The sequence below is a fragment of the Bombyx mori genome, chromosome 17, assembly GCF_030269925.1.
Source record: "Bombyx mori chromosome 17, ASM3026992v2".
Taxonomy (NCBI): domain Eukaryota; kingdom Metazoa; phylum Arthropoda; class Insecta; order Lepidoptera; family Bombycidae; genus Bombyx; species Bombyx mori.
This window is the reverse complement of record NC_085123.1, coordinates 16,715,555-16,741,273: the sequence shown is the minus strand read 5'-3', so window position 1 is coordinate 16,741,273 and position 25,719 is coordinate 16,715,555. Positions and strand designations below refer to the sequence as shown.

At 41.2% G+C, this 25,719-nt stretch overlaps 3 protein-coding genes across 18 annotated transcripts in view; 2 read left to right on the top strand and 1 right to left on the bottom strand.

Annotated features, from left to right (window-relative positions):
- Positions 1–5,625: 5,625 nt before the first annotated feature.
- On the bottom strand, positions 5,626–20,463 carry LOC101736135 (nuclear protein localization protein 4 homolog). Of its 4 annotated transcripts, none has more exons than XM_062673490.1 (11): positions 20,255–20,463; positions 19,695–19,961; positions 18,503–18,684; positions 16,832–17,004; positions 16,210–16,425; positions 15,636–15,828; positions 15,273–15,567; positions 7,929–8,144; positions 6,879–7,057; positions 6,532–6,639; positions 5,626–5,822 (listed from the first exon to the last, which is right to left on the bottom strand). In XM_062673490.1, exons 1-11 carry the CDS (start codon positions 20,273–20,275, stop codon positions 5,807–5,809), a joined length of 1,866 nt encoding a protein of 621 aa, XP_062529474.1. In that variant the 5' UTR covers positions 20,276–20,463; the 3' UTR covers positions 5,626–5,806. The 4 variants fall into 4 exon arrangements, with proteins under 4 accessions (XP_062529474.1, XP_062529472.1, XP_062529475.1 ...); XM_062673488.1 differs by having other exon boundaries at positions 20,092–20,261; XM_062673491.1 differs by lacking the exon at positions 20,255–20,463 and adding an exon at positions 20,037–20,165.
- On the top strand, positions 8,151–12,890 carry LOC101746142 (uncharacterized). Of its 2 annotated transcripts, XM_062673500.1 has the most exons (3): positions 8,151–8,379; positions 10,479–10,573; positions 10,652–12,890. In XM_062673500.1, the coding sequence occupies exon 3, from the start codon at positions 10,652–10,654 to the stop codon at positions 12,029–12,031; it is 1,380 nt and encodes a 459-aa protein (XP_062529484.1). In that variant the 5' UTR covers positions 8,151–8,379; positions 10,479–10,573; the 3' UTR covers positions 12,032–12,890. The 2 variants fall into 2 exon arrangements, with proteins under 2 accessions (XP_062529484.1, XP_012546045.1); XM_012690591.4 differs by lacking the exon at positions 8,151–8,379 and having other exon boundaries at positions 9,197–10,573.
- Positions 20,464–23,451: 2,988 nt separating the features above from the next.
- Positions 23,452–25,719, top strand: part of LOC101746000 (uncharacterized) — a 30,275-nt gene continuing 28,007 nt past the window's right edge. For 3 of the 12 annotated variants that reach the window (XM_062673499.1, XM_012690586.4, XM_062673498.1), the window contains exons 1-2: positions 23,646–23,787; positions 25,009–25,114. In XM_062673499.1, coding sequence (XP_062529483.1) covers positions 25,027–25,114 — 88 coding nt within the window. In that variant the 5' untranslated portion in view covers positions 23,646–23,787; positions 25,009–25,026. Of the gene's footprint in view, positions 23,506–23,535; positions 23,788–23,820; positions 23,969–24,804; positions 24,886–25,008; positions 25,115–25,719 lie in introns of those variants that run through there. The other 9 variants (XM_062673494.1, XM_021348164.2, XM_021348163.3 and 6 more) reach the window with 9 other exon arrangements.

The following is a 25,719-nucleotide window of genomic DNA, read 5'->3' as shown; positions in this document are numbered from 1 at the left end:
ATTACGACGTAATGAAACCGAACCATTTTTGAAGAAGCTTATAACTGGTGAAGAAAAGTGGATCACGTACGACAAGAACGTGCGAAAAAGGTCGTACTCAAAGGTCGGTCAAGCTTCACAAACTGTGGTGAAACTCGGGTTAACTCACAACAAGGAGTGCTGTGTGTGTGGTAGGATTGGAAGGGCATTATTTATTATGAGCTGTTACCACCAGGCAGGACCTTCAATTCTGAACTCTACTGCGAACAACTGATGAGATTAAAGCAAGAAGTTGAGAGAAAGCGGCCGGAATTCATTAACAGAAGGGGTGTGGTTTTTCATAATGATAACCTCACACTTTTTTAGCCACTCAGCAAAAATTAAGAGAGCTTGGCTGGGAGGTGTGTGAATGCATCCGCCGTATAGTCCTGACCTTGCACCTTCAGATTTCCACCTGTTTCGGTCTCTTCAAAATTCATTAGGCAGTGTCAGGTTAACATCACGAGAGGACTGCCAAAACCAATTGTCGCGGTATTTTGATCAGAAACTCCAAAATTTCTATAGCAATGGAATTATGTCCCTACCTACAAGATGGCAAAAAGTTATCGAACAAAATGGTACTCACATACTTTAGTTAAATGTAAATAAACTAAATTAAAAAATGTTGTGAATTTTCTTAAAAAATGCGAAGAAACTTTTTCCCCAACCTATTACAATTAGTATGAAATAAAAAGTCTTAAATCTCTGAAAATATTTATATAGAAAAATGCGATGAACAACACCTCAATCGCCCTTAACTATGAGAACTATAAACCATAGCAATTATAAAAGCTAACATGTACTTAGTTACATTATAGCTGTATCTGTTGAAGAATTACCTGAAACCTCGTTTAAAGAAGGACATCTCAGAGCCCTCTTTTGGATGGAGTCAAATGGAAGAACCTGGCTATTGTTGTGTGTTATACGACCGAACAACACCTCAGTAAAGCCGAATTTACATTACGAAATTAGTGGCGTGAAATTGATTTCGTGACATTAGTTTTACTAACAGTTTCACGTGTAATTTAATACTTTCGTAATGCATGCATTAATTTCATGCATGGAAATTAGTTTCGTGCCCTGCGCGATTTTTTGGTGAAATTAATGTCATGCAACTAATTTCATAGTGTAAACGCGACGTAAGCAATAACGCACACAGCGCGTTTACTTAACATAGCGACCCGCCTTCGCTTCGCTTCGGAAACATTAAAACACACATGAAACCAAAAAAATAAAATAAAAAATAAATAAAAAAAGTAGCCTATGTTCATCAGGGACAATGTCGGCTTCTAATGGAAAAAGAATTTTTCAAATCGGTCCAGTAGTTTCGGAGCCTATTCGAAACAAACAAACAAACAAATCTTTCCTCTTTATAATATTAGTATAGATTGCACATGAACAGTAAGAATACTTAGGCGATCAACAAGCTTTTTCCGCGTAAGTATGGTGCATTTCCTACGACTGTTACATTTAACAAATTTAATTAAAATCAGTAAAATTCAGACTTATTATCGACAACTGCACTAGAGCAGTACTCAGCTGGTACTTGGTAGCCCTGGCCCACAGAACTTGTGCCCACTTTAATTAATGTGACAATCCTGGTAACTTCGGTGGCGTTAGGCACTCTAGTTTACTGCAGGAATACCTCAAATGGGAATTGATAAAAAATTAATGAGATGGAATAAAAAAAATAAAAAAAACCTGTGGCACTCGCGAACTGCCGCGGTAAAGCTATTGCATAGCATTTTTTATCAACTTATGCAATTATAATTAGACAATGATAATTTAATATTAAAACAATAATAAAACAAGACCACGCTATATTAAACATTAATCAAAGCAAAACCTTAACTGTCTCCTTCACACTCATAAGCTAGACCGCGCGCGAGAGAGATGGGCAGACTTTTCATGATGTGCATGCAGTGTGACGTCACGCCACGCGCTTATTCACAAACACTACACAAGCGCAACGTGTGAATGTGTTGAACGCGAGCTACATGGTAGGCGGAGTGAGGGGTGTAAGGTTTTTTTCGTTACGGAATTTCATGATTCCGCTCTCAAGCCGCGCTCAAGGCCCGCGATAAAATCTATGCAATACCTTAAAAACTATAGTTCTTTTTAAATAATGAATTGAAAATGTCATCGGTGATGGTAGGTAGCATTATTATGGAGGATAAACATTATGTAAGCATAGTGAAAGTGAAACAAATTTTAATCTATGACTCCTTTCATCCTTCATCATCCTCCTTTCATCCTCCTTTCATCAATATCACCTAATTCACTAATTATTTTTTTCTATGAACTAAGTTTAATATCTGTAAAACATGAAAACATACGCTGCATAGCATAGCTAAGTCATAAAAGTGTTGAAGTCGTGACTACCAGTTTAAAATAGGTGTAGGCAATACAATCATAACAATATAATGTTTTTTAAAGATTTTATGGCCTTTAAGCAAAGTATTTTCTTCTGATATTCTGTTATAATGATATGAAAAACGATATCAATGGGCGAAAGGCTACTTCGTTTAAGCTACATTTTTTCTGAACTTTGCTGGAGAGCTATTTAAAGTTTAAACTTTGGAAAAAATATAATGACAACAATTACTTCTTTAACTATTTGAATGCAATAATATAATTGAAGTTCAATTAAAAAGATCGAACTGTTGATAATAATACCAAATAAAACGATCTTTAATTACAAAGATAAATGTCGCGTAATAAGCGAAATGTCGCTTAAACCAAATAGCCTTTCACCCCTTGGTATGAAGCGAGATGAGATGAGATGAAATATAGTCTCAGTAATATGGTGGTTATTTTATGAGACTTTTCAGTTGACTTTTTTGAAGAAACCGAGAAACTACGTCCAGCGGCTTTGTTTAATTTCCCCACATTTATGCACTTTCACAGATGCTAAACAGTTGATAAACCACCGCTATTGCACATTGAAATCTGAAGAAAAGCTAAATTATCAAAATAAAACAATTCATACAATTTCGCTCCGCGCGTTCCCGCCAAAAAGTTCAAAAAAATTTTTTTTAACAGATTTTATGACCTGTTAGCTGAGACCTTTAAGTCATGTCTTATTTTAATTTATATTCATATTTTTATGAAAAATTATATTATGGAGTGAAATGAAATGAAGATGATTAATTTGAGACATTAATCAACTGGGATGAAATTAAATTAAATGAGACTAGATGATATGGGATGAAATATAATCTCAGTAAAATGGTGGTCATTTACTAAGTTTTTTTCAGTGGGCTTTTTGTAGGATCCCGAGAAGTTACGTCCAGCGGCTTTGTTTCATTTTCCCACATTTGTGCACTTTTACAGATATTAAACAGTTAATAAACCACCATTATTACACATTTAAACCCGAAGAAACACTAAATAGACAAAACAAATCACACAACTTCACTCCTCGCGTTCCCGCCAAAAAGTCCATTCCAATAAATTGATATAATTCTTACACAGAGTATATAAAACTAATGATAACGTAATTACAAGACAAAGAAAAGTCAAATCCGATTTAAAATATTGGTAGTTAAAGATCATTTTTCATTAAAAATAGCTTATCGGTAACCAGCTAGCCTATTTATTACTCGCAATAATTTTTTAACCAAAGAAAATAAGAATGGCTATTAAACAAGGCAGTCAAGGCAAAAATAAAGAAAACTAAAATTTAATTTCAATATTAGGTATAATAACCGGCAAACTTCTTGAGCATTTGTTGACGTAGTGGGGGTAAGTTTGCGCATGGTACACTCACGTGCAAAAACATTACTCACTCTGCGTCATAATGCTATTAAATTATTAAAATCAACATATGTATTTATTTATATATTTATTAGAACATCAACAAAACATATAGGTTAATAATTGTAATAATTTAATCTTGGGGTAAAATAGATATTCCTTCTATTAAGTCAAAACTAGAGCTGTTGCCAGGTCTTGGTTCAGTTAAAGCGAAGCTGGTATTTGTAATTTTTTTTTCGTTATCATAATCTTGACCATCATCATCATCACTGTTTTCATCACCCGAGTCGCTATCATCGTGATGAGTCGACATAGGGCTCATCGGCGTAGTTTACAACTCGGTCGATTCGGTCTTCTTTTTTGTCTATAATTAATTATTTTTTGAAGATATTCGATTCGTAGTAATCGAATGTTACTTTTTTCATTTACCAGCTTCCGATTATTTTCTGTTCTTTTTTTCCATCTGAAGCCTAGCTCTTTCATAATTCGTCGTAAGCTTCGTTCCGAGCCATTAAAATTTATATCTTCTTTAAATTCTTCGAAGCCTATCTACGGTACGGAGTTTCGCTGCTTGTTATGTAGTTATTATGATTACATCTTTTTATTACAGATTGAACGAAACTATCCATTCCGGTAACTGTCTTCTTCCCTGATCTTTTCTTACCTGGAGTACGAAACACGGCGAGCAAGTTAGAGCCCTTCGCTTCATTAATAATACGCCTAACAGTACTGACTGATGTTTTTGTTGCCTCTGAAGTCTCTTTTACCGTTTCCATATCATTATTTCCCTGCTTTTTAAGAAAGCAATATACGTCGTACACCATTTTTCTAGCTTGTCTTTTTAATACTACACCAGTTTGACGTGGCATAGTATATTTTTTATAAAAAATCAAGAAACACTCAACAAATAGCAATAACAACAAAATCAACAAACAATAATAATTATAACAAATAACTTCAACGATTAATATTAATAGACTTTTCACTGTACGCAAGCGTACTTTTGGGAGCAAGCGGAACGAGGGCGCGGTGCGGGACGCAGGGTTCGACTGATCTACCAATAACGCGCTCGATACGATTTCCCCTGCCGTCGCGCCTCACCCTCACCACCAAAGTGACCTAAAATTCGGTTCTGCGCAGTCAAGGTCATTTGCTCAAGAAGTTTGCCGATTACTATAACTGTGAAAAAAATTAACTCTAAAAAAATTCTCATAGTAGATTTTTCATAATAATAGGATCCACTAAAAATCGTTGGCCTTGTAATAGATGCAATATCCGAAAAAACAAAGTACTTCTAGACCGCGGGTCCGTGTTACATACAGCCTCCACGCTGGAACGCCTTTGCGGCAGAAATGGGTAGAATTAGCGTGCAGGAACCACAGGATGCCCTATTACCAATAATTTTCGCAACGCAACGCTATTCGCTCATCGTGGAAGTCTTTCGTGAACATGAGACAAATGCGTAGAAAATGGCACCCGTCAATGAGAGTCGAACAGCGCCAGCCCGCTTCGGACCTCCTCAGCGGATAGACATTCTGCTTCAGTAGTAGATGCACTTGCAAAACAGCTGTTTTAAGCAATTAGGTCTTCAGATCTTAGACCTTAGGCTTAGGACTGTTAGGTTCTGAGGAATTCGTCCTCGCGGACACCAACAAGAAAGGCCAACATAACCCTTAATGCCAGTAAAAGTACCGTTTGGAGATCGTCACGGATACGTCACGAATACGTGTCTAGTCCAGAAGTTACATTTCAGTAATTTAATTACGTCTAGAGATACCGACCGTTCCTACCAAAAAATCAATAGTTAAAATAAGATACTGCAGTGTTGCATTATTTAAAATAAATCTGAGATTTTATTGAATATTTTTAATCAAAGTTGTCACGGCATATTTTACAAAAAATTTTGAACATTGGTTCTCGAGCCTCGCCGCCTCGCGGGCCGACGACACGGAGTGAACAGTAACAACAGCGCGGAGCGCGGCGGGGCGGGGCGGGGCGTGGCGTGGCGCGGCGGCGGCGGGGGCGGGCGCCGCTACAGCGCGTCGCTCCTGCAACACGCGGCGCCGTCAGAGGGCGCGGCGGGGCGGGGGCGGGAACAGTAACGAGAAGTCGTTCTGTTCTCAGGTGTCCCCTTTACTCATAAGGTTTTAGAAGATATTATCTATTGAGAGGTGAAATATAGATCAATTTACCAGTATTTTATTTTTATTGTTTATTACATCTAAAATGTAAAAGCCGCCACCAACCTTGAGATAATAGTTCTAAGGTCTCAGTTTTAACAGTACAACGGCTGCCCCACCCTTCAAACCGAAATGTATTACCGCTTCACGGCAGAAATAGGCAGGGTGGTGGTATCTACCCGTGCGGACTCACGACACATCCTACCACCAGTAATTAAACAAATTATAATTTTGCGGGTTTGATTTTTATTACACGATGTCATTCCTCTACCGTGAAATCCAATCGTGAACATGTTAAGTACGTATTTCATTAGGGAAATTGGTATCCGCTTGCGGGATTTCGAATCCCGCAAGCGGATACCAATTTCCCAATGCATCGTTCGGTACGAATGCACCGGACGCCTTATCTTCAAGGCCATGACGACTTCAGTTGTTTTATATGTGCTATTCATTTATACAGTGCTACTTTACTATAGAGCATTGTAACAAGAAATTATTTGTTAAAATCTATATCATAATATCGCGAGAAAGTCCCTGGTGTAGAGGAGTGCGGGGGGGTGCGGGGGGGGTGCGTCACCTGGGCATGGCGCACATGTCGCAGGAGGCGGCGGCGGGGGGGTTGTGGAAGGTGCAGACGGCGCACGTCCAGACGGCTCGGCCCCCCTCCGCCCGGACCCCTTCCGCCCTGTAAAACAAGAGAACACATTTTTTTAGTGTGGAACAGAAAGCGCGCCTGCTGTGTAAGCTTACTCGGCCCGGGGACAGCACAGCGTGCGCCAATTGGTTCAAGATTCAACTATAACCCTGGTCCACAGAATATGACAGGCGATGAAAATTATACTTAAAATTACAAACGGATCAAGTTTTCGATTTAGGTACAGTTAGGTACAACACAAGTACAAGAGTAATGGAGCGGGTACGTGCCCGGTGTCGGCGGCGGCCAGGTGCAGCAGCGTGGCGGCGCTGGGCAGGGCGCGCCACGCCTCGGCGGCGTCCCCGTCCCGCAGCCGCACGGCGTCCAGCAGCGGCGCCAGCGACTCCATGCCCAGCGCCAGCGCCTCGTTGGACGCCAGGTACAGCAGCACGTGCAGGTCCGACATCGCCTGTCTCGACCAACAACAACAACACGCATGCGTCATCATCGACACACTCACATCACAATGAACATCTAGCCACTATCGTACGAGTATTAATTATGTTATCCCGTTTGCGTGTCGACCTTCGTCAGCGACTCCTGTGACACAGGGGAACCGATCGCAGTGCCTCGCGCTACACTGATGTGTGGTGGGGAATGAGCCGAGGCAGATTGCTTTTATAAAATGAATAGGTATCCCGGTTCAGGTTTTTCAAGATTCGAGTCTTGAGAAAGTAGTTGTGTCTCCTAAGAACAGCACCATCTAATACCGAGATCACGACTCGTGACCGACGGGCGGGGCCGCGAGGGCGCACTGCTGGACTCCGCCCGTACTGTGGTCTCGTCGTCGTCGTCTAGCCTATAACTTTTAGAGTGTGGCGTGCTCTGAACTCCGAAATAGACAAGAGACTTAAAACATTTCTTAAATTTACTGTGATTGATGGTTCCGTAATAAGTCACTTATTACTTACTTAATGATCGTAATAAATGAGTAACATTTTCATAAGGAAAACCTTTTCTCTCTATATTTGTACACACTGCAGTAGTATGCATTGCATGTTATAGAACAACGAGGTTTTCCTTGTAACAATATTTATAGCAGTCTTGCTACAGACAAATATAAGTAGGTAGCGAGGACAGAACTGGCGCGGCTGATTAGATGACGCTTTAAAGTGCGAAGGAAAAATATCGAAATGCAGGACTTAACTTTAACTTATTAGTTAAAACGCATTTATTACTACAGTAACACACACATAGTCTATCAATAATTATCATATTGTACATGATTTCGGGTCGGAAGTTGAAAACAAACTTAAAGGTAGAGTGGAAGTGATTCTGACCTCTAGGAAGCTATCGCTGGCCGCTATGTGCCGGTGTAGCGCCTGCAAGGTCTGCAGGTGCTGCTGCAGTGGCCGGTTGGCCGGCGGGAAGGTGGCGGTCGCGCCGAAGGTGGGCGGCCCGCCGACGGCGACCCCGCAAGGCACGTCCACCAGCAGGTACGCGACCGGCAGCCTCTTCGCGGACACTCCCACTTCGTTGCCGTACTCGTCGCGTTCCTGCACCGTATCAATTCACGTTTAGCCGTTTTAAGTAGCCGCGGGGAACTGATGTGTTTTATCGCGGCTTAAACTAAACAAAAATACAAGTACTCTTGTTTACTTGTCGAGTAAAAAGTAACGATAAAACGATAAATTTGACTGATTCGGTGGTGCAGTGATTAGTGCGTCTGACTTTAGCGCCGAGGGTCGTGGTTTAAATTTCCACATCGGGCAAACATTAGGTGATGAGCAGGTTTGTTTTCTCTTGGTTTGGGTGTTTATTATCTATATATGTATACATTTAAATGTATATAAGTACGTTTGTCAGTCTCTGGTACTTATGACACAGGGAATACTAAATTACATATGTTTTATTTGATTTCATCTCACTAGTTTTAAGGGCACTACTATTTTTCTGTTTGTTTTTTGGGAATTTAGCGATTGCTCATGGCTCAGCGCCCTTTCCTTCTTCCCCAGTACAGGCGAGGCACTGTGCCATCAATGTGGCAACGCACTATACGTTGGCATACGGCATAGTAGGCATTGGGGTAGATAAAATAGGGCACATTCAGGCTCATGGTGATTTTGGTGAATTTATAGCAGATCGACCGCATTAGACAATAGCTCTACTGAGACTCGGAGCCGCAACATACCGACTGCACCAGCCACTGATCCAGATTGATAAAGATATTGTAGAATGCATTTAATGTACGCATTCTACTGACAGTAGTACCTAACGTCCGTAGTGGTAATGGAAGTATGGTTACTACTTCTTCTTCAAATTATTTTGAAGTCATCTCTCAAAGTAATTCGTATGTAGCCGAGCCGGGACCGTCGTGTTCGTAACTCAAGCCGAAGTATCTAAAGCTCAACAAGCGTGCACGTGTCGCGGAGCCCGCAACCTGGTCACTATACTAATATCATAAAGCTGAAGAGTTTGTTTGTTTGAACGCGCTAATCTCAGGAACTACTGGTTCGATTTGAAAAATTCTTTCAGTGTTAAATAGCCTATTTATTGAGGAAGCCTATAGGCTATATAACATCACGCTAAGACCAATACAAGCGGAGCACCAATAAAGAATGTTACAAAATCGTATTTTTTTTCCTTTTGAGAGCTTCCGCTGCGTACGCTGTAGAAACGGTTAAAGTTTCGCTAAAATAATGTATGACAGAATTGTTCCCCTTTAAAAGATCTAAAAAAAAAGTCCACGACTGCATATGTCTATATGTTAAGGTTGGCTCACTATAACGTTTTTATGTAAACCAACTTTTTTCTAAAATAAAACATTATTTGTGAACTATTCCACGCGGACGAAGTCGCGGGCAAAAGCCAGTATTGCATAACCCTTATCTAGTGGCAGCGCCGCCGCACAGCCCCGGCGAGGTCACTGACCAAATGTCTACTTTGTAAATACTTATCATAATTTACGTAGGTTTACTTCGAACCGCGTCATCTGAAGGAATATTGTATTTATAATCTCCGCGAAAAATCTCTTGTATTTATAATAAAATGTAATACTCGTTTATAGTTGCAATTGAATTTATAAATCATAATTTCATTTTTTACCTTTGTATTTGTCAATAGGAATAAAGTCATTTTGTTTATCGTATTATTTGAGGATTCGTCATGACAAAAGTACCTTTTAATAAGTTGACTCTATATAGGTACGCACCGAATATAAACAATGTACCTAGAGATTATGTAGAGGCTTTGATTATGCAACACGTAGCGTAGAGCGCGGCGGCGTACGTCGAGGGCACGCGCCGATCGATACGGACCGGCGCTGCTGTACGCATCCTCCAAGCGACCAACGCTCAGTGGACGGGTTGGGCCAACACGGCACGGCGCGCGCCCGCCCGATTGGACGTGTTGGACCAACATGAGCGGCGCTATTGTTGTTCGCATCGCGATAACCATTGATAAGGCGGGCGCAAGCCGCGCCTCTATCAACAGCGGTGCAGTGTGAGAAGAGTGTGGACCGTGGGGCCGCGACCCGCCCGGTCCGGGGTCCGTCGCGACGCCTCCATGCTTAGCTTCAAAGCGTTTCATTTTCCGTCAACGGATTAATCGTAACGAAGTTTTTTTTTAATATTTACTGTGCAAAACTATGGTTTGAATTCAATGGATATGTGATAAAACGTCATTCATTAAAAAAGCCCCGGAACATTAAACGTCTTTTGCCTTCTTTATCATAAATGTACGTCATAAACGTATCAGTCCAGTACTTCTGTTAAATTGGAAAAAAATATAAAGGAGTAATTACAACGAGACGTCCGGAGCCGACAGCTTTTGTGTCTGTTAATGAAACGCTGATAAAATAAATAAAGCCATGGTGAACGCACAACGAACAGAGCGGAGCAGCCGGGAGGGACCGAGCCGCGTGCAGCTTCGGGCTGGAGCTTGAGCCGTCCTCGGGACATGTGACGAAAACTTTAGTCGGTCAGAGGTCAGTATTTTCAGACAGTTTTTTTTCCAACTTTTAAATCTGTTGAGTTCGCCTTCAAGTTGATACATCGGTTTACAGATGGCGCACTCCCCACTGGACGAGATCGAAGAGCTGACGCTGTGTCCGTGCTGCCGGCGCCCCTTCGACGAGGACGAACACGCACCCAAGCTCCTCGCGTGTCGACACCATTTCTGTTTGCGATGCGCCCGAACCGTGCTGGGCCCGGGCCGAGAAATCTACTGCGCGCACTGCTGGAAGCGCACATCGCCCCCTGGCGGACAGGTCGAGGCACTCCCCACGCACGCCGCCCTGCTGGCACTCACGCGCCACTTCGCCCCCGACCCCGCCTGTACGGAGCACGCGCAGCCCGCGCTGTGGTGTCTGTCGTGCGGCGTGCGGGCCTGTCGCGCCTGTCCTGACCATTCCACCCACACGCTGCGGTCGCCTGGTGAAGCCCGCGCCGTGCTGCGGGCCGAGAGCAAAGAGTTGCGCGCTGACCTGCAGCGTCTCGCGGTGAGACAGCGGGACTTACTGCTGCGCGCACTCGATGCCACCACTGCGCTTAAGCTGCGCCTCGAGAACCAGCTGGCGGCACCGCCCCTTGATCATTACCCGGCGGCCGAGGCGTGTTCTCTGCGGGCCTGTGCGGCAGAGCGGGATGTGCTTAAGGTCCGACATGCGGAAGCACTCGTGCAGGCTAGAGTCGATGACCTCATCCGATCAGCGCCGGCACCGCTTGACTTCGATAGCTTGACGCGAGCCTTGAGAATCACGGAGACGTGGGCGGCATCACCGGCGCCGGGGCCCGGGGATCCGCTTGTTCTACTCGCCAACTACTGTGCGGCACAGGTGTGGGCGCGCACAACACATGGTCGCGTCGAGGACGGAGGATGCGAAACAGCCACAGTGGAGAAGGGAGGGCAAGGAAGAGAAACGCCAGCGGTTCGCGCTCCAACGCCGTTTCCGTTATTCTACTTCGAGCTGGAGGTGGACGGATCGCCCTTCGGACGCATCGTGATCGAGGTGCGCGAGGACGTAGCCCCTCGAATGGCACGTAACTTCGCGGCGCTGACGACCCGCGAACCAGGATCTGGATACCGCGGCTGTGCAGTGTTCCAGTGCTGGGAGAACGAGAGCGTGATCACGGGGGACTTTGAGCATAACAATGGCCGCGGCGGGCGCAGCGCTTTCGAGGAGACCTACTTCATGCCCGACGAGACGCGGTTAGCGGCGGTGCGCGGTTCGGTCGGTATGCGTCGCTCACAGAAGCGCCACGACAACCAGGGTCTAGTGGGGTCACAGTTCCGTATAGTATTGCGCGAGATGCGCGGTTTCACTGCTATCTTCGCGGCGGTCGTGGAGGGGCTAGAGCTGGTGGATCGACTGAGTCGCACGGGAGACAGCGCCGGCAAGCCGAGCTCCACGATCCTGATTTCCGCATGCGGCAAGCTCAACTGATTGATCTCCGTCATATCACTCTTCATCTTCGTCATCAGTGGAACTTTCTGATTATTCGGACCAATCTTTTAATTTATTCAGCGGCTCGAATATATTTTTGTATGCGTAGTTTACGGTTTCGAAGTATTTACGCGTTCTAAGTTCGTCCTTTTTACCCTCGAGTAGTCCCTGTAGCATGAGCGTGGTCTCGTGAAGAAGTTGACCGAATTTATATTTTGTAAGCGAATCCACGTGGTACTTTATCGATGTCGTGGATCTTTGATCGGAGACTGCGTTCGCGGCCGATCCTTACATGTTACTGAATGTGTAGTTAGTTGTTGTATCTTGGTTGTCAAACACATGCGCGTCAATATTATGTACTAATGTTAAACATTATAACGAAGTCTGTCGCGACGCAGATGTGGCGAGTGGGCGCGTTGGAGGAGGGGGGGAGGGGAGGGAGGAGGGGGGAGGGGAGGGAGGAGGGGGGAGGAGGGGGAGGGGAGCGGGTGCGCACTCGCGTCGACGAATGGTATGATGAAGCGGCGAGTTTAACGAGACTGTGATGGCGCGCGAGGGGCGCCCTCCACCAGACAGTGCCTGCTTTTTACCTATATATGTACATTATATATTTACTTGTATTGGACGTTATAACGTTAAAATTTTATCCTCGGTGTTGTTAAGTTTGATTTTTCTCTTTTAGCAAAATTTATGGCGGGCGTCGGCGTTGTTCGCCGGCCCCCTCTTACTGTGGCCTGTGTTCTGTGTCGCATGTACTGACGTTACGTACATAGGTGGGGTAGTTACTTGTTAAGTGTTGTGAGCGAGTATTTTGTGTCTGATGAGGAAACCTCAAAAATAAACATGTCTGTGGAAGAAATTGATTTTTAATTTAAAAACTTATGCATAATCAACGAACAAACATCAGCCTTTTTTCAAGTAATAGTTATCGTAGAATAGTTGTCGTGCTGCCATAAATATTTAAAATGGTAAGATTTTTCCACGAATATAACAAATATGTACAAACTTTATAATACACAAGCTGAATTAAAAGCAGAATCTTTTTGAAATGAACCGAACTCAGATATCTCTATCTTCATTGAACAGACCAAGAAAATAACTATTGAACACATTATGTACTTATAATACATACTGCTTCACTGATGCAGCGTCAAATTCTCCTACCGAACTGTTCCGAATTCCTGTTTCGACGGCCGGGGGTGCGGTCGGGGACGGGGGCGGGGCGGGGGGCGTTGTGTGTGGTAACAACGAGCTCTCGAACCCCGCGGCGTTATTACTTGTAGTGTGTACACTACCGTCCAAAAGTTTGGAAATTTTATTTTTATACAAGAAAGAACATCGCCTATACTAGTTTTTTTTTATTAAAAATATTTTTTTATGTTGGTTTAACAAATTCCTTAAAATTTAAGAAACACGTTCATCCGTCGGCTACTTTCGTTTGTGTAGTTTTATTGAATATCTTTGCTAGTTTCAATTTTGTGGACCGTATTTAGTCACACTTGAGCATTGGCACGCGAAGGTTCTGATATTACTGTTGTTTGTACTCGATTTCGACTGCTGCTTTGACCGTACTTTTTCTTCTGAAAATGGCAAAATGCACTTTGCACTAGAACAGCGATGTGCTATTTGTACAGTTGTACTTCTTTATGCGAGAAAGAATACAGTGAACGTGAAATCGCACAAGACTTAAAATTTCTCGTAAATACCTACTACACACTTGCTAGAAAACAAGAAACTGGGAAAAATGAAGATAGGTAAATCTGGTATCCAAATCCACAACAAATCAAAAGGATAAGTACATTAGAGCGCTCCTTAAATGGAACCGATGCTTAACTGCACCTCTACTAGCTGCAGCCGTGAATGACACGCGAGCAACGCCCATTTCAATATCAACGGTTAAAAGATGCCTTCCGTCTGCGGGAGTAAAATGATGCGTTGTTGCTAAGAAACTCAAGTTTTCGATTCGACATAAAAAATAAACTAGAATGACCAATGATCAGATCAATGGAAAAATGTATTTTGGAGCGACGAATTAAAATTTCAAAATTTTGGGATCAATAGACGTGTTTGCCCGCCGGTTATTAATTGAAGGCATTAGCAACAATAAGGCCGGAGATCCTGCGAGGATAACCGGAAAACTAAATAAAGAAGGTTATTTGAAAATTCTCAGAGATTCCGCCATGCCCATTGGTCCTACGTTCACATTTCAATAAGAAAAAGAATCTAAGCGTTCGTAGAAATTTTGTGAGAGCTTTTTGGACAAGAAAAAATTAAAATGATTTTAAAAATTATGCAACGGCCATTATAATTACCTGATCTTTGTCCTATTGAATTTGTTTGGGATTAACTCTAGGTATAGAATGGTGAAAAACCGATCACCAACCAACTCGGAATATTTGTGGCAATTATTGGAGAGCCAGTGGAGAATGTTCAATGATGAATATTTCAAGCAATTAATTAATTCAATACCTACAATATGCGAGAAGATAATGACAGAATACGTTTTTACTGGTGGTAGGACCTCTCGAGAGTCCGCACGGGTGGGTACCACCACCCTGCCTATTTCTGCCGTGAAGCAGTAATGCGTTTCGGTTTGAAGTGTAGGGCAGCCGTTGTAACTATACTGAGATCTTAGAACTCATTATCTCAAGGTGTGTGGCGCATTTATGTTGTAGATGTCCATGGGCTCCAGTAACCACTTAACACCAGGTGGGCTGTGAGCTCGTACACACAACTAAAAATAAAATAAAATAAAAACGTGCTCACTTTGATGAGGCTAAAGTTTAAGCGTTTTTGTTTAATTTTTAATGTAAGAAATAGACGACATTTTAGTGTTTTATTACATTCTACCTGGCCCCTCCCAAGCCTTTGGACGGTAGTGTTTAGATCTCTACGTGAGTGCCGACGTGGGACACTTTTCGTTTTGTGACATATGAAGTTTTAGACATTTCAAGTGAAACTAGGCACGTGCGTCGCGGGCGCTACGTGTCCCCCTCGCGCACAGCACCGGGCTTGTGGTGCCACCCACGAGGTCTGTACAATCCATCTCGCAGAAGTATTCGTCGTGGCCGAGCTTTCGCTCAGCTCCGGCTTTTGTAAGAGGGGGGAGTCCCCGTAAAGTTTATAGAGCGACCTGGGGGGGGGGGGGGGCGATTATGAGGCCAGAGTGCGGGCAGTAGTCCTACGAAACTTCTGTAGGAGGGAAACCGGTTGGCGGGGTAAGAGCGCCTCTCGCACTGACCTTGTAGTAGACATCAGGAACGTACTGGTGCTCCGACGAGTCCCGCACGTAGGCGAGGTCGGGCGCGTCGCGCGTGGGCAGCAGCACGCGGTCCCGCACCAGCGCGCCGCACTGCCCCGACACCTGGTAGCCCTCCAGGTGCACCTGCTCGGAGCTGTCCCCGCTCACGCACACCGTCACGAACTTGGAGCCGAAGTAGCCGGAGGCGGCGTGGCGGCACGCGCTGGGGTGCAGGTTCTGGTAGTGCCCCGCCGTGATGCACTCCTGCGCCGACAGGAAGTGCGTGTCCACCCCCCTGCGACCACACAACACGTCACCAGCCGCGCCCCCGGGCCACACCACCCCCCGCGAGCACGCACTTACCGAATGTGTTTAACGGTTCCTTTGGATACATCTAGCGGCACTAGATCGGTGAAGATCCACCCCACCCTCCGCAGCCCGAGGCGCTGGGCGATCTGCTGGACCAGTTCCTCGCGGGGGTCCGTCTCCAGCGCTATGCAGTCGCGGGACGACGACTGGGGCGGCTCGTATATGGCGGCCACGCGGGCACGGATACCTGTAGTGGTTATTTATATATATTTATTGCCTACAAAAACAAACATACAGTCCGTCTCATGGAGAGCGGTCCGTGTCGCCCATGGACATCCGCAGTGCGCGCGTGAACGTTAATGATGACGATGTCATGTTAATTATTAATAATCACTACATGCTGTTTTATCGAAATACGAGAACAATAGAAACAATTAGACTAATAAATGATTTATTCTTGCTAAAATTTTTGTTTAAAAAAATTTTGTTTGGCAAAGATTTAAACGATGATTTCAAGTCATAATTTGAAGGGGCTCGTACAGCCCTTATTGGTTTTACTACAAAAATAATACTGGAAACAAAGGTTCCCAACAGCAGGGACACAATTGGACCGGGTGTGGGCACTGACCCAGCGGCACGTCGGGGTGGCTCTCGTACTGGCCGTAGAGCCAGGCCAGGCGCTGGTGGCCGGTGGCGCGCCAGTAGGACAGGAAGCGCTCCACCAGGTTGGCGTGTTCAAACAGTACGTTGTCAGTATGTCTGTAAGGTTGTCGCATCAGCGTCACTGCTCCAGGCTGGCACTTGGAGCAGATCCCACGAGGCCAGGCCGGGTGTTCCCTGCAACCTAAAATAACACCATGATCTGTACTCTTTTTTACATACCCAATTCATCTATTTACTATCTTTCTTGGATTACATTCTGTTAATGAAGTTTAACAAATTATCAATTCTAACCATATGAGGGTCCTTATTAGTAGGTACAACCATAATCCTGCAACTTCAAATCTCTGAACTGACTACTAAAATTATGGAGATCTTAAAGTCTTGCTAGTTTTCGATTGTAAAAATAACCTAGTCTTAAACAAGTGTATATAACCTGTGTGCCTTACACATCTGTTAAGTCTTATTGTCAAATTATAAACAAGAAAACATTTGATCATTGTTGCTCTATACAATGTATCGTTTGCCTCAGTAGTACTGTGTAGCACGTAGCATTATGTATTATGTAAATCTAAATAATGACAAATCACCTGGTTTGATTTTGCAGGAAAGTTCTTCAAGTGACACAAAGTTCTTAGATGTAATCTTCCGTAAGTATGAGTGGAATGACATGTGTTTAATGTTATGTTCCTTTAAGTATTCTTCGTCCCAAGGTTCTAACGGGGTACAGTGAACGCATTTGCCATTAAGATTATGTCGACATCTGAAATGAGGAATTATATCTTCAACCATTACATTGGATACATCATATTGAACAGTGAAGGCTAACCTAACCTGGTTGAAGCGACATTTTTGCAACTTTACAGGAGTCATTTCAAGTTCAAAATTTGGAAAAAATATCATGACAAAAAAATCTTCAGCTGTTTGAATGGAGTAGTTTAAGTTGAATTTTTTTATTGCTTAGATGTGTGGATGAGCTCACAGCCCCCCTGGTGTTAGTGGTTACTGAAGCCCATAGACATCCACAACGTAAATGCGCCACCCATCTTGAGATATAAGTTCTAAGGTCTCAGTATTGTTTAATTAATACCAAATAAAAGACACCTTTAATTACAGATACATGTCGAGTAATAAGCAAAATGTCGCTTAAACCAAATAGCTTTTCATCCCTCTATATTAACAATAAATAAATAATAATAAGTATAGGTTGTTAATCCCAAAAATACTATATTATCGAGTGACATTGTTATATACCACAATTAAACTAAACGAAGTATATCTGACCTTTTGACCTTTTGATCTGACTTTTCTGAAGTTGGTTGGTTGGTTGGAAGTATAAAGATGTTTTATTAAATTTTATTCAAATTTTAATCGCTTGGTTGGTCAATACAGTACAGATTATTAAGAAAATCACTGTTTTTTTTTTCATTTCATACATTTAATATACATATATAATACTTGTTAATATAGAAAATAAAACTTCAGGAATAGTTTATTTTATGCAATGTGCATCTTGACCATTTAAATACTTTGATGTGAAAATGTAACAAAAAAATATACTTCCATCTTTATAATATCGATTATTTAATTATAATTAAAAAAAACATGTTAGAGTTGACTGACCATGTCAGAAGACTATGCCACTATTAACAGTTTAAGATGTTGAATGCCATGACGACCATGCGACCCACCGGTGGGCGTAGCGTGCTATACCATTCGGGCCAAGACCAAATCAGGGAATCAGTAATTTTTATCAACTTGAGATTTTCATTAAAAAACCTGTAAAATGCGATAATTTGCATGGAAGATAAAAATCAGTGACTTCTACTGTCTAGCCTGTCCTTCAAACGAGGTTTGTGGAGAGTATAAAGCGGTAGGCAGTGGCTTGGCTCTGCCCCTGGCATTGTTGAAGCCCATGGGCGACGGTAACCACTCACCATTAGGTGGGCCGTATGCTCGTCTGCTTACAAGGACAATAAAAAAAAAGCCTTTAAGATATTTTAAAAGGTATAATCTTCATAAAAACTACAACTTTCTATTAGATGTGAAAACCAAGGAATTCGGTTCAACTAAAGGGCCCTGTGAGTCACTTTCATGCATATTCTGTTTGATAGCTGCAATCTGTAGCTTGTAGGAAGCGTTTACGTTAGAACCCTCATATGGCTCACAGGTAACCCTCAAGGCCCGAACGGTTCATTCGATTTTTCACGTGGCGTTCAACAAGTGTATAAAAATGTTAAAGAATATAGTAAAATACTTACAATTTTTCATCCCTCTGTCTTTCAATTAAACCAGAAACTTTGTACAATTGCAAATCTACTTCATCTTCCTCTGGAGCACCAGGAGGTGGGGGGGGTATTGGTAATGTGACTTTAGACGTGGAAGGACCTGGCTCTGATGACTGAACTGGTCTGGAACTTTCACTGAGGGGTTTCCGGTGGGTCTGTAAAATAGAAAATATAACAAATTAATATAATGTTTGTGAAAAAACAATACTGGAGATAATTTTTTTTTAATCTTAAAAATATCTAGGCAGTTGACTATAAAATGTGTTGATTAGATATTATATTTCACAAGCTGCTTTTCACTTGTCATTTATTTAGATTACGGATTCCCAAAGTGGTTGAGATAAGTTTACCAGTAGTTACCATTAATAAAAATTAATTTTGGGGGTCTACAAGGTCTACAATCTACCCAAGTTCTACACAAGTTCTTATTTGAAGATCTACACAAGTTCTTATTTGAAGATCTACACAAGCTCTTATTTGAAAATTTTCAAAATACTGTATAAGTTATACATGTATCAACTTGTAAGAATGACTAAAATTTTAGTAAATACTTATTTTTTTTAAATTGATAAGTATTTTGTAAAGTAATTTGGGTATAGGAGTCTGAGCTATAAGTTCATTTTGAAAAATGTCACCCTAGGTCAATAAGACTGCTCCCTGTGTATGGAAGTGAATATTATTATCAATGTAATAGATATAGATGAAATGAAATATCTGTAAAAATAGTATGTTTGCGGTAGGCAGCGGCTTGGCTCTGCCCCAGCATTGCTGAAGTCCATGGGCGACGGTAACCACTCACCATCAGGTGGGCCATGCGCCTACAAGGGCAATAAAAAAAATCAAAATAATATTTAAATTCCATTCCAAGGGCATTCCTCTTATACTATTTTAAAATTAAAAAGAAGCAAAAAGGGGCATTTATTCATGAGTGCAGGGCCATTAATAAATACCACTGACACTGTCAATTACAAATTTTTATAACATTATTTGCTATTATTTTACCGAACCATAAGTAACAATTATTATAGAACAAAAGATATTGATACAGTTGAAATGACTTGAATTCTAAAGCCAGGTTGATTCTAATTCTAAAACCATATTTTATTAGTTATTCAAGATGCCTTTAGCTTCTACATCAGAATGGAACACAATGAAGTCAAATCACCTCTGAGCTTGTGGAAGACTGTTCAAAGAGTACAGCACCATTGACTGGATTCAAGTATATCATGTCGCCATGACACAGTCCACAATCTCGCAGCTGTCTCGATTTGCTGGATGTGATTTCTTCCTTGCGCTGTCTGTCCTTGTGCAGAGTGAATGCGAAAGAGTTCAGATTCAGAGCTTCGTATATTCGCTCGAATAGATGCGCCGTCACATCGGAGTCCAGCACCTCCACTCGCGCTGTACCTTCGGGTGACTGAACTCGCAATAGCTGGAAAACAAACGGCAAGCCTGATCAACAATGAAAAAAATTATTATGTCCGTTAAGGCAAGCAATCTATTATACTTTTTCCAATATTCCAATTAAGAATTATTAAAATATTCTGTTGTGAATTATTTACTTGTAAAAACCGAACCAAAAACATTAAAATAATTGAAGACATGTCAAACTAATCAACAGCAAACTCGAAATTTCTATGACTTGAAGTCTCATATTTTTTCACTGAAACAGGCATCTAATTCTCAAGAAGACAGGCTCATATGCTATGTGAGGTAATTCAGTACCATTTTTTGTGATCTAGACATCTTCTCATCAACATAAAACTACAAAACACCAACAAAGCACTGACATAACAAATTTGACAAATCTTTGAAATCTTGTATTCCAAATACAGTGAAAAATATGTATAACGTCAATAAAAATATATCTCTGTTTAACTCGCTAAAGCGTAGAACCACAAAAACCTGTATGCTAGAAATAATTTCAGATTGTTCTACTTTTTCCGACTCTGGAACATAAACAATGACAGGACAAATATCACGCTTAAAATCGGATACACGAATAAATTAGCCAGTAGATCCAGTTTTCGATACATTTAAAATTAAGTGTACCTACCTTTCTTCCAGAAAAAAAGACTGGTCGTGAGGTCTTGCTTTTTTCTAAATTAAAGTGAATAAAACTGCGTAGCAGCTAATAATAGTATTCTAATATTAATAAAAAATATATTCATATTGCGCCTTTGGAATTTTTGTTTTAGTTTTATAATAAAATAATTGAACGGTTAATATGTAGTAGAAAAGAAAGTGAGAAATTTTATGAATTGAAAGCTAATAAAAGATAATGAAAGGTTGTATGATTATATGATAGGAAGGTATGATTCTTTTTATTATTCAAGTATTGAGTATAAAGTTTTGTGAGGTTGTGTTTGTTATGAGTTGTCTTATGGTTTGTAAGTTGAGTTGAGTTTGACTGATTTAAGTGGGAATAGCAATACTAATTTGGAGTGTTGTTTTCTATGTTTATGTATCATGTTTATAGTGAATGAGGTTTAAACTTATTAGTAAGAGGTCCAGAAGGAGTTGAAGGTTTTTAAAGTTAAAGAGGTCGAGAAGGAGATTAAAGTTTTTAAGTGGACTTAAGGAAGTTAATTTTTATTTTTATTTTTTATTGCCTAGATGGGTGGACGAGCTCACAGCCCACCTGGTGTTAAGTGGTTACTGGAGCCCACAGACATCCACGACGTAAATGCGCCACCCACCTTGAGATATAAGTTCTAAGGTCTCAAGTATAGTTACACCTGTTGCCCCACCCTTCAAACTGAAATTCATTACTGCTTCACGGCAGAAATAGGCAGGACGGTGCTACCTGCCCACGCGGACTCACAAGAGGTCCTACCACCAGTAATTACGAAAATTATAATTATGCGGGTTTCATTTTTATTACACGATGTTATTCCTTCACTGTGGAAGTCAATCGTGAACATTTGTTGAGTACGTATTTCATTAGAAAAATTTGTACTCGCCTGGGATTCGAACACCGGTGCATCGCTCAACACGAATGCACCGGACGTCTTATCCCTTAGGCCACGATGACTTCATGTTGTGAGTAGTCGAGAAGGAGTTAAAGGTTATTATAGTTAGACGTTGTTATGTATTGAGTAGTCGAGAAGAAGATAAAGGTTTTTAGACGAACTTGAAGAGTTTATGTAGGGAGTCGAGAGGGTGGTTAAGGTTCCTAACGTTATAGATGAATGAAAGTACATGTTTGGTCGAATCGGAGTTGAACAAGTGAGAAAGGATTAAAGGTAGTTACATTAAAGTTGGTATTAAGTTTGAAAGGTTAATTAATAGTCGTTGGTTGAATTGAGAGGGATTAAGTATTCAATTATATACAGGGCGTTAAATGTGTGCAAGTGTTGAGAGGGTGTGTTGGAATCTTTATAAATCCCTAAGATGTCTAGTTGTGTGATGTAATAGTGTACAAAGGGTTTGCAATATATATTAACCACGAAGTGTGTTTTTAAAATAGCCCCTCACGTACAGAGCCCAATCCCCTCAAATTTAAACATCCATTATTTTTTCGGGCCGTGGGCCGTACCTCCTACGAGGTCCCCTCGTCTAGGGGGCGCGCGGGTTATGTGGGACTTGACGATCTGCAAGATGTTGGGAGCAGACCGCGGGCCCAAGGAATTTTAGGGCCCACCCACTGAACGACTCCCCTGCACTCTTCGCCCAAGCGTCCGATCCCCTCCGAGTTCAGAACCCGGATGAGGTAGGGGGGTTACCGCGGTCAACACTGCAACCAGACAGCGCAGCTCACCCTAAGGATGCCCAGCCGACGGAGCCTTCGAGGCGAATCGAAGGCTCTGAAACGTCGGCCGTCTCGGTACGGCAGCCCGTCGGGCCGCCCAGACGGTTCCGCTGGTGTCCCGGAATACCCCGCTTGATCAGAACCTGCCTGTCGCGTCGGGACGCGATACACCGCCAACCGGTTGCTCTTTCGTATCTCCTTAGGCAGCGGCTTGGCTCTGCCCCTGGCATTGCTGAAGTCCATGGGCAACGGTAACCACTCACCATCAGGTGGGCCGTACGCTCGTCTGCCTACAAGGGCAATAAAAAAAAAACCTTGGCGGCGCGCTAGAGTGCTGGTAGCGCGGCACGCAGCCTCTACCTCCTCAGATCGCCCCTTGACCTTCACCGGGGGGAAGCCGCCATCTACAGGGGCTGGGACGTACGGGCGTAATCCCTCATCCGGCCCCCGGCTTGATGGCGACGGATCGGTGCGGAAAGGGAAGAGCTCTCTCGTTCTGCCGCCTCCTTCTGGGATATGGTGGACTCGCAGAAGTCGAACATCGCCTTCCATGACTGGCCTCTGCCGAACATCGCAGAAACGACGCGCGGCAGCGAGAGGTCCTCTCCATATTTTACCCTCCAACAGAAACATTCTTTTTTTAGATTTCCACCACCATATCTCCACCCATAACTCCACCATTTTGAAAGTTTTCCAAAAAATTGAATTAATACAAAATTCCATATTGTATGGAGCCTGCTTACAAAATATCTATATAAATATAATTTGTATAAAATATAAATATAAAATATACGAAATATAAATATAATTTGGCAGAAATTCGGTTTAGAAATGCGGGTTCTAGAGAATAGCCTTACATTCACCGAACATATGAAACCATTTTTGCCCAAGCTGAAACCGAGACTCCTTGCTCGCTTGGTAAACTATTATTTTATGGTATGCACAAAGTAGGATCGTATATAAAAATACATCGTTAGCCGCGATTGAATAACTAATTTAGAAATTTTACCAATTAAATAGCCGGTAGTTAAACAAACATCGATTAAATGCTGATCTTAATTAATGATATCTAGTTTTGAGAAGCAGTGCTACCACTAATTGTAATAGTTTGAGTCAAGTTCATATCTCTAGACTTTTATCTCTTAGATTGTAGGTACTTTTTATTATTATCTATGACTTTTGACAAGTCAGCTAAAGAAATAGAAACAAGTTGAAAAAAAGGTAGGTAGGTACCTACCTTTAAATTAACTTCACATGTTTACTTCCTTAAAAATTAAGTGTAATTATACGTTTACTTCAAATATTACTAAAATGCTAAAAGAAATTATATAAAAGTAGTAGTGTACCAACATTCGCAAACTTTGTAAAAGTATATACTTAAAAATGTAATTTAATGAATATGCTGATTCTAATGTAGTGTGTAGTTAAGCACGTCTCGCAAAAAATCAATAACTAAGATTATGTAGTTAATATTGAAATAATTTTTAATAAACAATGGAATAGAAGGGTATGTAACGATATTTGTCTCAGTTGTCTACGGTTTAATTTTATTTAGAAATAGATGTTAGTTCCCGCTCGCGCAACGGGCTGCGCAGGCTTATCTTGTGCTGTTGCATCGCTGCATTCAATACGCGCATACAAATTGCAATCGATAAATCAGAATAAAATAATTTAGAACTAAAACAAATGTAGGTGTATATGTATCTTTACAAAACATACAAATTCCTAGTGAATTAGTATTTGTTGTGATTATTATAAAATTATAAGTGAGATTGTAAATTCCCAATTTGATTTTTTTTTATTTTTTTATGCAGCGAATATTTCATATTGCGATAAGCAGTAGCATAGATAAAAGAGGTGTTCCATGTGTGTGAAAATGATTAGGATTTTCTATGCAATAGATCTAGATAAATAAATTGTGTGAAAATAGCATCAATATTACATGTAAAATGGCCCCATTACCACTACCACAAATAAGTGTAAAATGGGAAAGTTTCATCTCACCCTTTTTTTTTCATTAACCTTGCATGCATACCGCCTACCTGATGATGAGTGGTTACTGTCGCTCAAGGACATCAATTATACTAGGGGCAGAGCCAAGCCTCTGTCTACTTTAGACTCCTATGCTTACTAATATTTTTATATTTATTTTCTATTGCTTGTATGAGCTCACAACCCACCTGGTGTTAAGTGGTTACTGAAGCCCATAGACATTTACAACGTAAATGCCGCCACCCACCTTGAGATATGATTTCTAAGGTCTCAGTATAGTTATAACAGCTGCCCCATCCTTTGAACCGAAATGCATTACTGCTAAATGGCAGAAGTAGAACTGACATCATGTAGAAATATGGGCATTGTTCTCTTGTTACTTCATAACTACTTTAACATTGAGTACAGTTGTAAAGTTTTTGATTACTTTTTGAAGATTTTAAGTTGGAATAACATAGGGTAAAATATGAACTACTATAAATATTAGACATTAAATTTTGTTCTAAATTCATATTTTTATATAAACTTTCAGAAAAGACATAAATCTACTTTTAGTCTGATTGTGAGACAAATGAAAATTATAAAATAGATAAAAACAGTTTGTATATGAAAAGTAAGTTAAAATTTATGTGGATGGTTACATACTTTAGTATGTATGAATGAAGAGTATGAAATATATTTGAGTATAGTATAATATATATTTCAATGTATAGCATACTGGTGCATTTTGTTGCAGAACTATTTGCAAAGTAATATGGCTTCAGATACTTCAACTGTTGTTGAACTCTACATTTATGATCTGACACATGGGGTGGCTTCCTTATTGGCACCTACTATCATTGGTGAGTAGGATTCATTTTGATTTCATGTATAATTCTACTGTAAGCACTTCTTTGTTATCTATTGGTGGCACACAAGCTACATGCCGACCTAAGGTTAAATGGCTATTATAGCTTATGAAAAATGGATTAGAAGTTATTAAAATGCTTGGAAAACATCAGGATAGTTAAAGCTGTACATATATTTCCCTAAAAACTGAACAATTTGATAATTTTTGTAACTTTGACTAGATTTTAAAAGCAGAGAAGAGTGCAGTGCGCCTGATGGTAAGTGGTTGCCATTGCCATTTCATTAAAATGTAACATTATTTCATATAATGATTTTGATATTGTGTGATTTTGTTTTTGAATTTTGAATATCTTAATTTTCAAGTAAGTATTTAATATTTGTATGTATTTTAGAAAATTTTGATTTTTTTTGTATATCTTAAAAGTAGGCATGATATGCCATATGCTTTGGATTCTTTTCCTGTTTTGTTTTATTATACCTTAGCAGTATCAGTCACTACAAAATACTTGATCCAACAAGGATATGCCTCATGGCTGCAGAAACTGAGAATGGAAGTTGATTCTTGAACCGGGGGACAATTAGTGGCTTAATGATGTTC

Excerpts from the sequence above, each read along its gene's own strand:
- LOC101746142 (XM_062673500.1), top strand. The coding sequence starts at position 10,652 with ATGGCGCACTCCCCACTGGACGAGATCGAAGAGCTGACGCTGTGTCCG.
- LOC101736135 (XM_062673488.1), bottom strand. The coding sequence starts at position 20,133 with ATGTCTTCAATTATTTTAATGTTTTTGGTTCGGTTTTTACAA. Across the intron at positions 7,058-7,928 it reads CCAGCGATAGCTTCCTAGAG|GCGATGTCGGACCTGCACGT; the intron begins GTCAGAATCACT and ends TGGTCGAGACAG. Across the intron at positions 6,640-6,878 it reads CTGGCCGCCGCCGACACCGG|GGCGGAAGGGGTCCGGGCGG; the intron begins GCACGTACCCGC and ends CTTGTTTTACAG.